The 17057-nt window shown below is 42.1% G+C and overlaps 1 protein-coding gene across 1 annotated transcript in view; it reads right to left on the bottom strand.

Annotated features, from left to right (window-relative positions):
- The window catches only part of otogl (otogelin-like), a 161984-nt gene that overhangs the window by 82796 nt on the left and 62131 nt on the right, over positions 1 to 17057 (bottom strand). The window contains exons 23-26 of the mRNA XM_080191498.1: positions 13284 to 13418; positions 9204 to 9350; positions 6368 to 6487; positions 2362 to 2478 (exon numbers count right to left, since the gene is read on the bottom strand). Coding sequence (XP_080047624.1) covers positions 2362 to 2478; positions 6368 to 6487; positions 9204 to 9350; positions 13284 to 13418 — 519 coding nt within the window. The remainder of the gene's footprint in view (positions 1 to 2361; positions 2479 to 6367; positions 6488 to 9203; positions 9351 to 13283; positions 13419 to 17057) is intronic.

Genomic DNA, 17057 nt, shown 5'->3' with positions numbered 1-17057 from the left:
AGATGATACTCACTGCAGCCACAGTCTGTTGGTGGTGAAGGGAGTGAATGTTTGTGAAAGGGGGCTGCTTTCAAGCGGGCTGCTTTGTCCTGGATGGTATTGAGCTTCCCGATTGATGTTGGAGCTACAGTCATCCAGGCAAGTGGAGAGTATTTCATCACACTCCCAACTGGGTTTCATTTTTCAGTTCTCTACCCAAAGCCAGGTCCAACCCACAGCACCACATCATCCGAGAAGGCATGTCCTGTAGCCATTCTGCTAGAATGGGAGTGAACCCGGCATCCAGCCAACTGAACCAAATGACCTCCAAGGTCTCTGTTGTTGTGGCAACGTAAGTCTTACATGCCTGTTGTACTTTATTTTCTATATGGAAGAAAATATCTTTCCAAAATCACAGTAGTTTTTATGGCACAGGATTGCCATCTAGAGGATATTGAATAACTACACTGTTTTACAAAGCCAGGTAACTTCAACTATTTTAATGTAATATAAATGTTACATTGTCATATTTAAATAGCAATTATGATAAGGTGCTCTGTATCCCCTGTGCATTACAATTTCATTTCAACAGCTTACTGTCAGGAAATGGCAGACCCTTTGCCGTGCTGTTACGAGTGCAGGAGGGCTAACTACCCGCCCAGCCACTTGCCCTTGGCTATGCCCCATTTCCAAATTCTGGAAACAAGATCATGTAATTAATGAGGCAAGTCTCAAGGAGTGCAGTCCGTCTCCAATGGCGGAGAACCTAACCACATCTTCTTGATATTCAACTGCATTAGCAACGCTGAATTCCCCATCATCAACATCTGAAGGATCACCACTGGCCAGAATTTTCAGATCATAAAATTGCACTGCATGGTGACACAGTGGTTAGCGCTGCAGCCTCAAAGTGCCAGGGATCTGAGTTCAATTCTTGGCTTGGGTCACTGCCCGTGTGCATCCACCTCCTTAAACAATCACTCCCTCCATCTTCAGTGACTGCAGCATAGACCATCTAAGAGGTGCACTGCAGAAACTCACCTACTCTATTATCTATAAAAACAAGGGCAACAAACCCAAGGAAAAGCCACCCCCTCAAAGTTCGCCACCGAATGGGCGGAAGAGTGGCATAACGGTTAACACTGCGCCTCACAGCACCAGGGACACGGGTTCAATTCCAACCTCAGGCGACAGTCAATGTGGAGTTTTCATGTTCTCCCCGTATCTGTGTGGGTTTCCTCTGGATGCTCTGGTTCCCTCCCAATGTCTAAAGATGTGTGGGTTAAGTTGATTGGCCATGCTAAATTGCCCCTTAGTGTCAGGGGGATTAGCAGGGTAAATATGTGGGGTTACAGGGATAGGGCCTGGATGGGATTGTTGCTGGTGCAGACTTGATAGGTTGAATGACCTCCTTCTGCACCGTAGGTACTCTATCATTCTAAGTCACACACCATCCTGACTAGAAACTATATCATTGTTCCTTCACTGTTGCAGAGTCAAACTTGTGCAACTTTGTCCCTTACAGCACTCTCCCTAACACGGAGAATGCACTCATTCAAAGTGTCTCACCATCATCTTCTCAATTAGTGATGGGCAATGAATACTGGCCTTGCCAGCAGTAACCACATCCTCTGAATGATGCAAGGCACCTATGTTAGTGCCAGTGAAACTGAGATGCCACCCTTGATTGGAATTCAGAGGCACATTGCTTTCTCAGTTGACAAAGATGCAAGGCAGTCTAACTTGACTTACAAAAAATTATATCATAGATCAATTGCTGGACAGGCACAATATGGTGGAGCCCAGGTAAAACTGTTATAAACAATTATCACTGGTCCCTGCAAACATGGTACATGAAAGGGAAACTGAGGGAGTTCCATGTTTGCCTGTTTAGAACACTCTGCAGAGGAAGTGCCAGATTTCACACAACCCCTTTTTGGACTGGCAAACTGCCTGGCGGTGAGGTCAGAGGTCAGACAACAAAAATGATTCAGGGCAGATTCTGGATCCATGGGTGAGCAAACATCTGCTGACTGTGCCCCCAATTTGCACCAGAGTTGAACCCACCCCCCAAACCATCCCATATCATGGTTCTGCTATTAACTCTTTGCTTTATCATTGTTTAATAAGCTAGTTTGGTAGTTAAAGCCCAGAATTAGTGTGTGCTATTTCACTGCCTTCGGAGACAAGGAGGAACCTGTGAAGGCGCAGCACAGGATTAAAGAATATTTTTTTAATTCTCTGTTTGTCATCCCAAAGTAAGAATTGCATCCAAATATCAGGGCAAGTGGAAAAAGGATGCATTTGCAAAAGTGACACAGAAGCCAAGCCAAAAATATCTAGTGCAAAAAGAGAAAAGAAAAACGGAAATCTTGCACCTACCACATTATGACAAGGAGCAAAAACTTCGCTGTACAAAACAGCACATTCCTTCTTTGCAAATGGTTGCCTGATTAAATCTGCTTCACATGGTCTGGTGATGCCATTTCTACTCACACACTTGAACAAAAGAGCAGAGAAAGATATTAATTTCCAAATGATCAAACAGCATCTTAAGAGGTTGGCTCACCATTAACTACATCACAAACATTGTGTAGACTTCTCAAGGTAAATTGAGGGAGATGTCTAAAAAGATGGCTACCCTATTGATATATGTGTTTTTACACTATGGCTAGAAGCTAAATGATCCCAGTGGTTGATACTGGGTCACTTTGAAGGCAAATAGTATTTTATAGAAACAGTCTGGTGTTGTCAGAATTATTCATCACAGGAATTGTATTCGCAACAGTACGATTCTGCAAAGAGAAGTAGCCATAATATTGAGGGTTTTAATACTCTCCAGTGTTTTGCCACCTTTTTTTTGTTTTTTCATGGGATGTGGTCTTTGCAAGTGAGACTAGCATTTATTGCCTATCCCTAATTGCCCTCGAGAAGATGGTGGAACACCACCTTCTTGAACCAGTGCAGTTCATGTGGTGTAGGTATACCCATGGGAGCGCCAGGAGTTTGGACCCAGCAACGGTGAAGAGACAGCAATCAAGTTCCAGTTTTGTTTTACACTGGACTGATCAAGACTGGAAGCAACTTATGTTGCAGTTATTTTTATTTTTGCAAACCTCTCTTGTGCATGTGCTGATAACCCACCGCAGCAGGACATTGCTGTCATAGTTGCCAATGTTCTTCCACTTCTAGCATGCTTTCACACATTGCCACCTTCTCAAGGAAAATCGGGGGAGGGCAATAAAAAAAACTCCCTCAAAAAAAGAAGAAGACAGAAAGTAGGAAACCACAGGCCGGTTAGCCTAACATCTGTTTTAGGGACAACATTAGAGACAATTATTAAATATATTTTAGTAAGGCATTTGGAAACAAAATTAAGGCAGTCAGTTTTATGAAAAAGAAATCATATTTAACTAATTTATTGGAGTTCTTTGAAGGAGTCACACTGCTGTGGATATAGGGGAACCAGTAGATGTACTGGTCTCCATAAGGCATTTGATAAGGTGCCACATCAAAGGTTATTTCAGAAAATAAAAATTCATGATGGTAGCAGCTAAAATATTGGCTTGGATTGAAGATTGACTAGCTAATAGGAAACAGAGAGTTGGCATAAATGGGTTTTTTCCAGGTTACAGGTTCAGAACTGGGATCTTAACATTTTACAACTTATATAAATAACTTAGATAAAGGATTGAAGGTATGGTTGCTAAATTTGCTGACGACACAAAGATACGTAAGAAAGTAAATTGTGAAGAGATTACAAAGGGATAGATTAAGAGAGTGGGAAAAACTTGGTAAATGGAGCATAATGTGGGCAAATATAGAATTGTCAATTTTGGCAAGAAGAATAAAAAACCTTATTATCTAAATGCTGAGCGATTACAGAGCTGTGAGGTGTAGGGGGATCTGGAAGTCCGAGTGCATGAATTACAAAAGCCAATATATAGGTACAGCAGTAAGTAGGAAAGCTAATAGAACATTATTGTTTATTGTGAGGGGAATTGTTTGCAAAAGTAGGGAGGTTATGCTTCAGTTGTACAACATAAGAACATGAGAAATAGGAGATGGAGTAGGCCATCTAGCCCCTCGAGCCTGCCCCGCCATTCAATAAGATCATGGCTCGTGTCATGTCTCAGTTCCACTGACACCATGTACAAGACATTGGTGAGACAACATCTGGAGTATTGTGTACAGTATTGGTCTTCTTGTTGTTATGTTAGCGTCCGTTTAAGAAAGTTTTTTTTGTAAACATGATTTCTGCAGCTCACAGCTTCAGTGATGTAATTATTTTTGCTGGGCTGATGTGATGAGTCCTTTTATTCCTACTTCAATAGCTTAAATGGGGGATGTTTGTGTTTCTCTGTGATTAGTTTTAAGATCTTGCATTGTTAGAAGAAAAGGTCATATATTTTCGGATAGTTTTTTTTTCCAATGAGTATAAGGTTTCAGTTTTGAGAGTTCTGTTTATTTTTTGGTTTTAGCAGGGGCATCAAGCAAGAAAGAAGCCGAAGTCTCCCTCTCTTTCTCTCCCTGCTCTATTTGGAAATTCTACTAGTTATCTCAAGGCAATGCTTTGCCCTCCAGAAGGAAAGTTCAGGCTTCAAAAAGACTCAATTCCAATCAAGTGAGATTTTAATCTATGCTGTGTGAAAAAGGTTTTGTCTATGAAAGATTTTTGTTTGTTGGAACAGTTTTAATATTCAACTAAGGGTTAATGCATTATTGCGGTTGATTGCGTTCTTAATTTTGTTTGTAATTGATAAAAGATATTGCTAATTTTCATTCTATGTATGTTAATTATATTCTTAAATAAACTTTGTTTGGTAAAAGCTCCCTAATGGGTTGTTGAGTCATATCTGAAGTGAAATGTATCATGCTTATCCTAGCCATATTCAAAACTTACTGTTCAGGCGGTCTCCATAAAGTACTTTGGAGTTTCTAACTGACCCATAACATTATTTAAGGAAAAATGTAAATGCATTAAAAGCTGTTTAGAGGAGGTTTACTAGATTAATACCAGGAGTGGGTGGGCTATTTTATGAGAAAAGGCTGCAGAGGTTAGGTTTGTGTTCACTAATGTTTAGAAGAGTAAAAGGCAGCTTGTCCTGTGGGGCATTGACATGATATGGAGAGGATGTTTCCTCTTGTCAAGGATCTGGAACTAGTTTAAAAATAAGAGTTCACTCATTTAAGGCAGAGATAAGGAGAATTATTTTTCTCTGAAGTCTGTGAGTCTTTGGAACTCTGTTCCTCCAGAATCTTTGAATATTTTTAAGGCAGAACTAGATGGATTCTTGATTAATAAAGGGCTGAAGAGTTATCAGGGGTAGCAGAAGTGTGAGGTTAAGGTTAGTCAGATTTGCCAAGATCTTAGTAAATGATGGAGCTGTCTCAAGGGGCTGAGTGGCCTACTCCTGCTCCTAATTCATATGTTAATCTTGCCAGCAATGCCCACATCCCATAACACATTTTTTAAAAATATGCAAACCATCTCCCAAATTGGGAGATTTGGTTCATTTAAAATCTCTAAGATTGAAAAAAGTTATGTCCACACAAGCACTCACTGCCTAACATGAGACAAAGGGAAGAGGGGCACTATCTGTAATAATTGAGCTCTTTATCAGGCGGAGCAATGACAGGTTTAAATTCCTACCCAAACCACATTTTATGCCCAGTTTAATTTCCTTGGTCAGTTTCCTGAAACTTTGGAACCCAGGCTGCTTGTATTAAACTTGGAACCTAGTTAAAAGAAATCTTAAAATTCCTCATTAGCATCTCCAAAGGATGCTTACTTGTGCCAGTAAATACCCACTCACATCCAATTTGAAAAACCTTCGGCAAGTGGGTTTCTTACCAGCATAAAAGTAAGCTTCTCGTAAGCCCAAATGAGAGACTGTTGGAGCTCCCCTTATAAAGGGGTGGCATGGTGGCACAGTGGTGAGCACTGCTGCCTCAGCGCCAGGGACCCAGGTCCAAATCCAGCCTCGGGTCACTGTCTGTGTGGAGTATGTACATTCTCCCCGTGTCTGCGTGGGTTTCCTCCTGGTGCTCCACTTTCCTCCCACAGTCCAAAGATGTGCGGATTAGGTTAATTGACCATGCTAAATCCCCCTTAGTGTCAGGGGGACTAGCAGAGTAAATAAGTGGGGTTATGGGGGTAGGACTTGGTTGGGATTGTGGTTGGTGCAGAGTCAGTGGGCTACATGGCCTCCTTTTGCACAATAACGATTCTATGATTAAACATCTAAACATTTCCCCCACCTCCCAACAGTGATTTCCATTATTGGACCCTCGCCCACTCTGATTCTGTGGTGGGCGAGGTGGAAGAGTTCCGGCAGATGTGTCAAACTTCCTTTTTTATTCTATTTTATGTCCTTATAATTCTTACCTGTCCAAGAGCCCAGCTATCTCCAAAAGCTTGAGCATTGCTCACTTCCATGTTGTTCGATGTAGTCATGTCATTTGCTGTATTTTTGTCAAAATTTCCACACAAACCTGCCATCTTGCCCTACCAGTGATTGAAATAACATCATGATTATAATACAACAGACCCAAGTCAAACTTCATTAATGTCTTTTTAATAGTAAGCTACGTTAGAGATTTGTGACAAAAAGTGGAGCCATTTTTCTTATTTGTTGAATGTTTACAATCATTCGCTGATTAGATAGACAATTCATATCCTTTACCAGGATGTTGCCTGGTATGGAGGGGAGGTCCTATGAGGAGAGACTGAGGGATTTGAGGTTGTTTTCGTTGGAAAGAAGGCGGCTAAGAGGGGACCTTATTGAAACATATAAGATGATTAGAGGTTTAGATAGGGTGGACAGTGATAGCCTTTTTCCTCAGATGGAGAAAGCTAGCACAAGGGGGCATAGCTTTAAATTAAGGGGTGTTAGTTATAGGACGGATGTCAGGGTAGGTTCTTTACCCAGAGGGTGGTAAGGGACTGGAATGCCCTGCCTGCTGCAGTTGTAAATGCGCCTAGTTTGGGGGCGTTTAAGAGATCCGTGGATAGGCTTATGGATGGAAAGGGTTTGGTTTAGGTTAGAGGGTCATTGCTTTTTGACTGGTCGGCGCAACATCGTGGGCCGAAGGGCCTGTTCTGCGCTGTAATGTTCTATGTTCTATGTAACTCAGATGAAGCGTTCGACTATTAATCCAGAAACTCGGTTAATGTGCTGGGGACCCAGGTTCAAATCCCACCATGGGGGGTGGTGGAATTTGAATTCAAGTTTTAAAAATCTGGAATTAAGAATCTACTGATAACTGTGAAACCATTGTCAATTTTTGGGAAAAACCTATTTGGTTCACTAATGTCCTTTTCGGAAAGAAATCTGCCGGTCTGGTCTATATGTGACTCCAGAACCACAGCAATATGGTTGACTCTCGAGCAGCTAGGGATGGGACACTTAAGTTAGGAAGGGAGGCTTGGGTTGTTTTCAGTGGAGCAGGGAAGACTGAGGGGGCAACCAGATCGAGGTGTACAAGGTTATGAGAAACATGGACAGAGTGGATAAGGAGCAACTGTTCCCCTTTTGAAGGGTCAGTCATGAGGGGACATGGTTTCAAGGTGAAGGGCAGGAGATTTGGGGGGGGGGATGTGAGGAAAAACATTTTTACTTAGAGGGTGGCAACAGTCTGGAATGCGCTGCATGGGAGGATGGTAAAGGCGGGTTGTCCCACATCCTTTAAAACATACCTGGATAAGCACTTGGCACATTATAACATTCAGGACGATGAGCCAAGTGCTGATAAGTGGGATTAGGTGGGAGTTCAGGTGTTTCTAATGTGTCAGGGCAGACTCAATGGGGTGAGTGGCTTCTTCTGCACTCTATGATTCTATGATTGTAATTTTTTTCACAACAATTTAAATAAGTAGAAAGATGACTAGATTGTATAGTTTTTTATTAGGAAATCTGCAATCCATTTGGCTGCTTGGTTTTGTGTTAATAGTAGTACAAAATTAACAGTGAATGAAATTTGTGCTATGAATTGCATGCCAGAGCCAACAAATAGCCTAAGCAACACACATTTAATACACTTTGATGTATTTACTCTCAGCTTTGATTCCTCAGTTAAGGACACACTGTATCCCAGCATCACAATAGTCTGCTTCAGAAGCAATATATTGTTAAGAATGCTTTAATATGAGTTACATCTGCTGACTTCTGAAATCAATTTCAGAAGCATTGAAGAAAGTTGCTGGCCACTTCATTGCTAATGATGTGCAAAGCCACTGTAGCTTAAAAAAGGAAAGGCCTTCAGTCATATGGTGAGTTTCACAACCTTAGGACATCCCAGGTCATGTTACGGCCAATGGAGTACTTTAGAAGTTAGTCACTGTTATAGTGTACAAAAAATCCCCACAACACATGGGCGGCACAGTGGCGCAGTGGTTAGCACTGCTGCCTCACAGCGCCAGGGACCCAAGTTCAATTCCAGCCTTGGGCACTAACTGTGTGGAGTTTGCACATTCTCCCTGTGTCTGCGTGGGTTCCTCCCACAGACCAAGGATGTGTGGGTTAGGTTGATTGGCTATGCTACATTGACCCTAGTGTTAGGGGGATTAGCGGGATAAATATGTGGGTTTACGGGAATAGGGCCTGGGTAGAACTGTGGTTGGTGCAGACTCAATGGGCTGAATGGCCTCCTTCTACACTTAGGGATTCTATGATTATCACATGTACATTTACTCTCAGCTTTGATCAGCACTACTGCCTCACAGCGCCAGGGACCCAGGTTCAATTCCCGACTTGGGTCACTGTCCATGCAGAGTCTGCACGTTCTCCCTGTGTCTGCATGGGCTTCCTCCCACAGTCCAAAAGATGTACTGGTTAGGGTGCATTGGCCATGATAAATTCTCCCTCAGTGTACCCGAATAGGTGCCGAAGTGTGGCGACTCGGGGATTTTCACAGTAACTTCATTGCAGTGTTAACATAAGTTTACTTCAGACAGTAACAAATGAACTTAAAAAAAAATAAAAATATGCTGTGTTGCAACAACACAACAGTCCACATTCAGATGTTGGTGTTTGCATGTTTCCAACAATTCTTCTTGTAGATAGCAGTATCCTTTTGCAGGATGCATCAAAGTCCCAAGCTCTATTTTGAAAATAGGAACTGCGCATAGTTTGATATTTTCAGTTTAACATGTCACCCTTACTGCAATTTGTAAATGCAATGCGCTTAAGATAGGCAAGGTGGAATGTAAAGAAATTACTCACTTGCCACTGAGGTCCAACTTGAATATGTATGGTTGTCTTCTTATCCCAAAAGACTGTAATCTCTTGCACCGGATAGTGTACCACTGAGTAATAACCTGCCTTCCACAGCTGAAAATCATATACTTCTCTTCTTACCCCAGACAAACTCTAGTAGGAACAGTAATGACAAGTAATAGTCAGTTTACAAGCTGATTGTTAAAATTCTTATCTAAAGTATTATTGGATGAATCAGCTGTCAATTTGGCACTGCTGTCAAGTCTATTGTTAATCTTATTTGTAAGAAAACTAATTCTGAAAAATAATTGCAGCAACCAACAAGTGGCAAACCAACTATAATATTTTATTGTATTGTAATTATTGAAATAATTTTTAATAGTCATCTAAACATTTCAGATCATGTTAACAAATAAAACAGAAAAATATACTTGGATCTTTATATTCCACTCTTTATCTAGTAGAGAAATCTGGTGTTTTATGCCAGTCATTCATTTTGGATTCAACTTACAGTTCTTCCGCATTTCATATAATAAATCAGTTAAAATATTATTAAAGACTGAAGTAATCTAACGCAGAACATGATACGCTACTGGTAAAGTGAACATGTGCAGCGTGGTTTGGTGGAGGGAAGTGAAGGAGAGGTAATGGCTGGAATTCTCCAGTCTCGTACCCCTCCCCCTCTACTGCTGCCAGCCAAATCTCCGTTCGCAGCAACGGCACCTGACAATCCCAGCCACAGGCAAGGTCAGGGAATTCCGGCCAATGTTTTGGCTGTGATGGGTTTGTGGCAGGGCAAGAGTTGGCAGAATGTGAAGTTGAGAACAAAGTTTGAAGGGTTAAGGATTGCGAAGACAGTAAAAAGTGGAGAAAGGTGTAGGTAAATGTGTTGGGGAGTTTGGGCAGAGGATTGACTTTTAGATTGAGATAGAACTTGGGGAATTTGGAACAGAGGAATTTGACCCATCTATCAGGACTAAAACTTGGAGCAGAAGAACCCATAGTGACCTTTAGATAATAAAGTGGATAATAACTGATTGAAACTGAGAGTCAAGGGGAGCAGCAGGCTGGATTTGTAGCCAATTTGTTTTATGTGATAAATGTATTCAGCAGAAAGAACCCTATTATTTTTAAGCAGATAAGGTCGTGATGTCTCAATCTGATTGTCAACAGCAAATGAGCTCTACAAAAGATCAGGGATTTCTTTCAGAATCAAAAGTTCGAGTGCAAAATTGAACAAAATGCAAAAACTAAACTTACTATCACAATAGAATACATATGCTACTTTAAGCAAATTAAACAGTGCTACAATTTTAAAAACACGGGCCATGATTCTCCCATCGTGACCCGCAAGTTTCCTGGCGGTTCGCGGTGGAAGATGAGCGTCGCCAGCCTTGTTCCGGGATTTGCGCATGTGCCTGGAACACGTGTGCAGCTCCAGAGCTGGCAAACAGTCACCGGTCAGGCTATGCTGGAAACCAGTGGGAAGGCAGGTAAGTCATTTGAATCTTTTTTTAATAGGTTTTAAATGTTGTTCAAATCTAATTATCAGGAACTTATTGGTCCCAATTGAATCTTCTATCCTGCCAGGAGTATTTCATTCCGATGGCATTTAGAGTAGCTCCCCACATTTGGGGAACTAGCGGGAGACCCAGCGGAAGACTCTGCCAGAATGAAGGGGGGGGTGCAATTGGGGCCCCTCCAGGTTTCAGGCGGTGGGGAGGTGGTACTCCCTGGGCAAGGGTACCCTCGGCAGCGCTGGCCTGTGTCTCCTGGCACTGCCCAAGGGGCAAAACGCCCATGCCCAGGGGGTACTTGACACCAGGCAAAGGGCAGTACCAAGAGGGTGGGGTCCTTTCTGGGTGGGGCCTGGGGGCGAATGGTGGGAGTGGAGTGTCCCACTGCCGTTCTGCAGACTGGAATGGTCTGAGATGGAGGGAGTGCAGCTATTGGGGTGGGGGGGGGAGGGTTGGATTGCCAGGGGGGTCTGATACCCGGGGGGGGATGTCTGTTGGGGTGAGGAGGTGGGGGAATCACCATTGCTGAGGGAGGGGGTGGGCTAGACATCGGGGCTCTCCAGGAGGGCGGGCCAGGGAATTGTTGTGAGGGTGGGGAGGGGGCTGGAGGGGCTGGTCAGTAATTGAGCCGGCCAGCAAATGGGGAGTCTCAAAGATTGGGACCACTGCACGTGCAGAACTATCCAGAACTATCAGACTGAGAACTATCAGATTCCAGCGCAAAATAGGCCCCACCTTCCCCCCCCAGGTTTTTTAATGAGATTCATGATTTGGGATTCTGCAATGCACAGAGTGCAGAGATTCAGGTGAGAAGATGAACTGACAAAACAGTCGGGATCTGGAACAGTTTACCCATCAATTCAGCACTTTTGGGAGAATCGCAGCTCTTGTTTCAATGCCTGAATCTGTTCAGGGTTTTAACTTGGTTCATGAAAGTGTGTAGCTAACTAAGGTAAATATTGATCATTATTGGATCCAAAGCTGCAGAATGCTCTTCTAGACTCCATAGTGGAAGTTTTAGGCTGCTCCCTGTTGACAGCAGTGAAAAGAAGCCAGGAGCTATTTTTATAATCTAAGATGTGAGCAGAAAGTGGTTAATACAATTATTTTTGCATCATGATTTTTTTTTAATAGGTACTGTGTTGGAAAAGACACACAATAGACAATCCTTTATACAGTAGTACATTTGGATAGAATGAGAATAGTGTCACTCTGTAATGCAACTAGGAATAATAAGTGAGAACGTGTTCATGAATTTTGGACTTTATCTTTTGCTATTTCTGTGTAGGACTTTTCAACATGTTAACTGAATGTTGGAGTGGCAGGGAAACATGGTACATTCAATTATCATTGAGATTATTGTAAAGATTTGATTCCGTTCGCTGTAAGGAGAAATTTAATCCATGTTTTAAATTAACACTTTAAATCCATCTCACATTTTAATAAAAAGAATCATTTTCACGTAGATGTTAACTTTTAATGACCAGTGATGGGCACAGTTTTATGCAGAAGCTCATAAACAGCATAGTTACGGTTCAACGTTCTAAGTGAGTCACTGGGGCATTAAAACTTCAACAATCTCTGACAACTTTAATTGCACAATGATATAAATAAATTCAAATTTATCAACTCAGTCATAATTGTTGATAATTATTACTTTCAGATTAATTTTAGGCTCGTTCATAGAATTCCTACAGCTCAGAAGGAGGCCATTCAGCCCATCGTGTCTGCACCAATCACCATCCCATCCTATTCCGGTGACCCCAGATATTTACCCTGCCAATTCCCTAACAATCGGGTCAATTTATCATGGCCAATCAACCTAACCCACACATCTTTGGACTGTGGGAAGAAACTGGAGCACTGGGAGGAAACCCATGCAGACACGGGGAGAACGTGCAAACTCCACACAGACAGTCACCGAGGCCGGAATTGAACCCGATTTCGTGGCGCTGTGAGGCAGCAGTGCTAACCACTGTGCCACGTTGCTGCCCATTTCAACAGAAAATAAATTTATATAAATTGTGCCATGTTGTTCATGCCACACCTGAGAATATTAAATTCCATTTAAGGTGTAAAAAAGGCATTCTACTCATGCATACCAGGGCTACTGTTCCTAGACTGTGTAGGAAGACTATCGTAGCTATCCCTTGCTCTACCCTCACTGAGCATCCAGTCAAATATAATTTCATTCAGTAAGTGCAGTTGAACAGCATTCAGTGGTGGAAACCCACCACTTTCCTAATCCTGGAATGATATGGTCAACAATTGTGACCTCTTTTCAGCCCTTACTGAGAGCTGTCTGGATGAAACACACAAAGAATTGAACTAAAATTGTAAAGTCAGTAACATTCAATGGTTACGGGCTCCAGTTAGCCACCAAGCCATCAGAGATAACCATTTAACCTTTCCTGGATTGTTTGTATTTCATAAACTTGCATCAACTGATTCCCCCTACACACACATAAATTTCAATTTCTGGGAGTTAACATTTGAACACTTTTTTGTTCAAGAAAAATGAAGAAAGAAAATCTGGATAAATTTGTGTTTGATCAAGATCGTTACTCACGGGCTTTCCAGAATTATCATTAAAGGAAAGGTGGGTGCCTCCAATAGAAATCGTAAGGGACTTCATGCAAATGATTCCGCTGTCATAGCAATCCATATTCTGAGTGGTTATGGAAATATTCGAACCAGCAATGCCCTGGAAAATAAATAGACAGACATAACTTATCTTTTCCATTATAGTTGTTCGAACTTAAATCTGAATTCATAATTCCTCTGGGCTCAAGAGAACAACAGGTTTTATATACATTGTCATTCCAACATTTGTCTATGCAAGTGCTTCTTTGCAATCAAATTCTAGAGACGCCTCTTTTCAGCAAGCAAGGTTTTTGGGAATAGAAGCTTTTCCCTGAAGGAATGTAATTAATGATTGGTTGATTAAAAGGAAGAGGAAATGTTCAGTTGAATTAGGACATATATTGATAGAAAGATAACATTATTTGGACAAGAAATATAGTTATCTCAGAATCTGAGGGTATAACATGGGAAATCCACCATCATAAACAACTGTTCCCATTATTCTTTAGCTATTTGAGAGGGAAATGATGCCATCTCCCTCATGATTGGGAATCTTGGAGTATGGTTATCTATAGTGTCAGTCTACTGCTGGAAATGTGGCAATACCAATGATATCTGCAGTGAAATGTAGTGCCTGGCATTGTTATGTGCTACCTGCCAGTTAACCCCTGGGCATTTGTCCAAGGACTGCTGTGTAGACTGGCTTGGTTTTCATTAACAGAGACAATGTCAGAGCTGACATTGTCTCTGTTAATGAAAACCAAGCCAAGTCTGAATTTGTCAAGAGTAAATCCCTGTTAATGAAAACCAAGCCAAGTCTGAATTTGTCAAGAGAAAATCTCTGTTAATGAAAACTAAGCCAAGTCTGAATTTGTCAAGAGAAAATCTCCGCTCCTGATCTTATGACAGAAGACAGGTAAGTGATGGGCTAAGCAACTCCTACATTGATGTCCTGGGACTGCGATAATTGGCCTCCAATTATCCTGAAGATCAGACTGAACAATAGCCACAGAAGAGTTTTCTGTTTGATTTTTATGGACCTCAATTTTGCTCGGCCTTCTCGGTGCTAGAATTCTCAGTCTTTAATGTCAACAACAGTAAGTCCTATATCTCCTTTATCATTGAGCTCCATGGCTAGAACTTTCCAGCCACTCATGCCAGCGGGATCTTTTGGTTCCGCCGACGGCATACCGTGGGTTTCCCAGCGGTGAGGGGTGCATTTAACAGGAAACTCCATTGACAATAGAGGGATCAGAAAATCCTACCACTGGTCAATAGTGGACCAACTCCACCATCACGAAGCACGTAGTGGGTTGTGTGGAAAATCCCTCTCCGTGTCTATATCAAGGCTGTGGGTTGTGATTCTGGCAGAGCGCAAACTAAGCATTGTTGAGTGGATCATTGGTGAGCACAATGTCATTGGATACATTTTCTTTGTCACTTTATGTAAGAACAGGAGTAGGTCATTTAGTTCTTCAGCCTGTCCTGCCATTTGTCCCGATGTGTCATGTGCAACATGGAATATTAATCATTAATTCCATCGGCTGTCCAAGTGTTTTGAATCATTTTTGAAAGGGAAAAGAAACAGCTACGGTAACAGCAACGGTTTTACAATGGCTACAGAAGTCACTTTTATTTAATGATATAGCATATTTATTAATTTCACAAGTAGGCTTACATTATCACTGCAATGAAGTTACTGTGAAAATCTCCTAGTCGCCACACTCCGGCGCGTGTTCGGAGAATTTAGCACGGCCAATGCATCTAACCAGCACGTCTTTCAGACTGTGGGAGGAAACCAGAGCACCCAGAGGAAATCCACACAGACACAAGAAGAATGTGCAGACTCCACACGGACAGTGACCCCAGCTGGGCATAGAACTCGGGTCCCTGGCACTGTGAGGCAGCAGTGCTAACCACTGTGCCACCATGCTGCCCCTAACCTACTAACTGACCAAGTTTCTAGAAGCCTCTGAAAATGGATTACCAGGGCACTTGTCTAAGTTCCTCATAGACTTCACACCTGTCATTGTCTGAATCCATTAAGAAGTCTCACAACACCAGTCCAACAGGTTTATTTGGTAGCACAAGCTTTTGGAGAACTGCTCCTTTATCAGGTGAGTCATTGTTTGAACATTCTGCAAAAGATAAAGACGAGAGACCGCCAGACTTCCTGACTTCAGAAACTGCCAGGAACAGAGGACTAACAAACCTCATTTTGCAAGGAAGGTCCATCCATTTTGATCTTGATAGCTTTGATAACAGGAGAACAAGTTTCCTTCATAGACATGCATTGCCCTCCATTGTGTGCCAATAGCTAGCAGTCATATCATTGAAACCCCACTCTGAAAAGCCATGATTGTAAATTTATCGTTTTGTTACAGCAAGAAGAGGATCTGTAGAATGCACCAATAACATCCAGAAGAAGATTGGAAAGTGTAACTTAACCTTTCTCTCCCTGCTATTCCCAACTTCAAACCCAACCTCTGTTACATTTTGGAATACATCACAGAGAAAGAGAATTTTAATCAAAAGAAACTTAACAAAGAACAGAAAACAATACAGCACAGGAACAGGCCCTTTGGCCCTCCAAGCCTGCACTGATCACATTGTCCTAGCTAGACCAACCACTTGTATTCCCCTATTCCCCGTCTATTCATATGTCTATCCAGGTAAGTCTTAAATGTCGCTAGCGTATCTGCCTCAACCACCTCACTTGGCAGTGCATTCCAGGCCACCACCATCCTCTGTGTAAAAAGCTTCCCCTGCACTTTGCCACTGAACCTGTCCCCCCTGATGCTGAACTGGTGCTCTCTTGTAATTGTCATTTCTGCTGTGGGAAAAGACTTCCAACGGTTCACTCTACCATACTGCATGTAATTTTATAAACTTCTATCAAATTACTCCTCAGCTTTATGGCTTCACTTGTGCCAAGATGATAAAATTCTGCCCAAAGTCAATGGACCTTTCCATTGTCCGCCCACTCCAATCCCTGTGGCAGGTGAGGCAGTAAAATTCCAGTCCAGCGTCATAACATCCACTTTGGACAGATTGTGGTTTCTAAAAAAAAATTTTTACTGAAGATTTTTCCCCAGTTTTATAAGCAACGCAACAAACTCTCAAGGATCGATACAGTATAACATCATCATATATGCACAAAAAGAGACCAGCAAATATTTTTACAACTGGCTTGGCATATCAATTACAAATTACAATTCATTGCAATTGTTGTAAACATTGTAATTGGTGCCTCCCTTGAAAGGGTAATGAAAGGATATGAAACAGACTCGAGTATATCAGAACAACAGGGTAACAGGATAAAACCCTGAGCACATTGTGCAATGGTGTACACTCCCGTGCCCACTGGATAACAAGGCCTGGGCTTAAGGGAGCCTCTATGGGATCAAATACAACCACACAAAGTCCAAAACAGCTCCAAACAATGAAAGGATACCACAGAAAGATGGGAACACCAGCATATAACTCCAAACAGTGTGACATTATCCAGGTGCACCATAGAAAGGATTCTTTCTGGTTGTATCACACCTTGGTGTGACTCCTGCTCTACCCAAGACTACAAGAAACTACAGTCCATCATGCAAACCGCTTCCCATCAATTGACTCTGCCTATAATTCCCACTGCCTTGGAAAAGCAGCTAGCACAATCAAGGACCCCATATACCCCAGGCATTCTCTCTTCCACTTTCTTCCGTCGGGAAAAGGATACAAAAATCTGAGGTCACGTACCAACTGACACAAG

The sequence above is a fragment of the Carcharhinus amblyrhynchos genome, chromosome 6, assembly GCF_965287045.1.
Source record: "Carcharhinus amblyrhynchos chromosome 6, sCarAmb.v2.hapA, whole genome shotgun sequence".
Lineage (NCBI taxonomy): Eukaryota > Metazoa > Chordata > Chondrichthyes > Carcharhiniformes > Carcharhinidae > Carcharhinus > Carcharhinus amblyrhynchos.
This window is presented reverse-complemented; position numbering and strand designations above follow the sequence as displayed.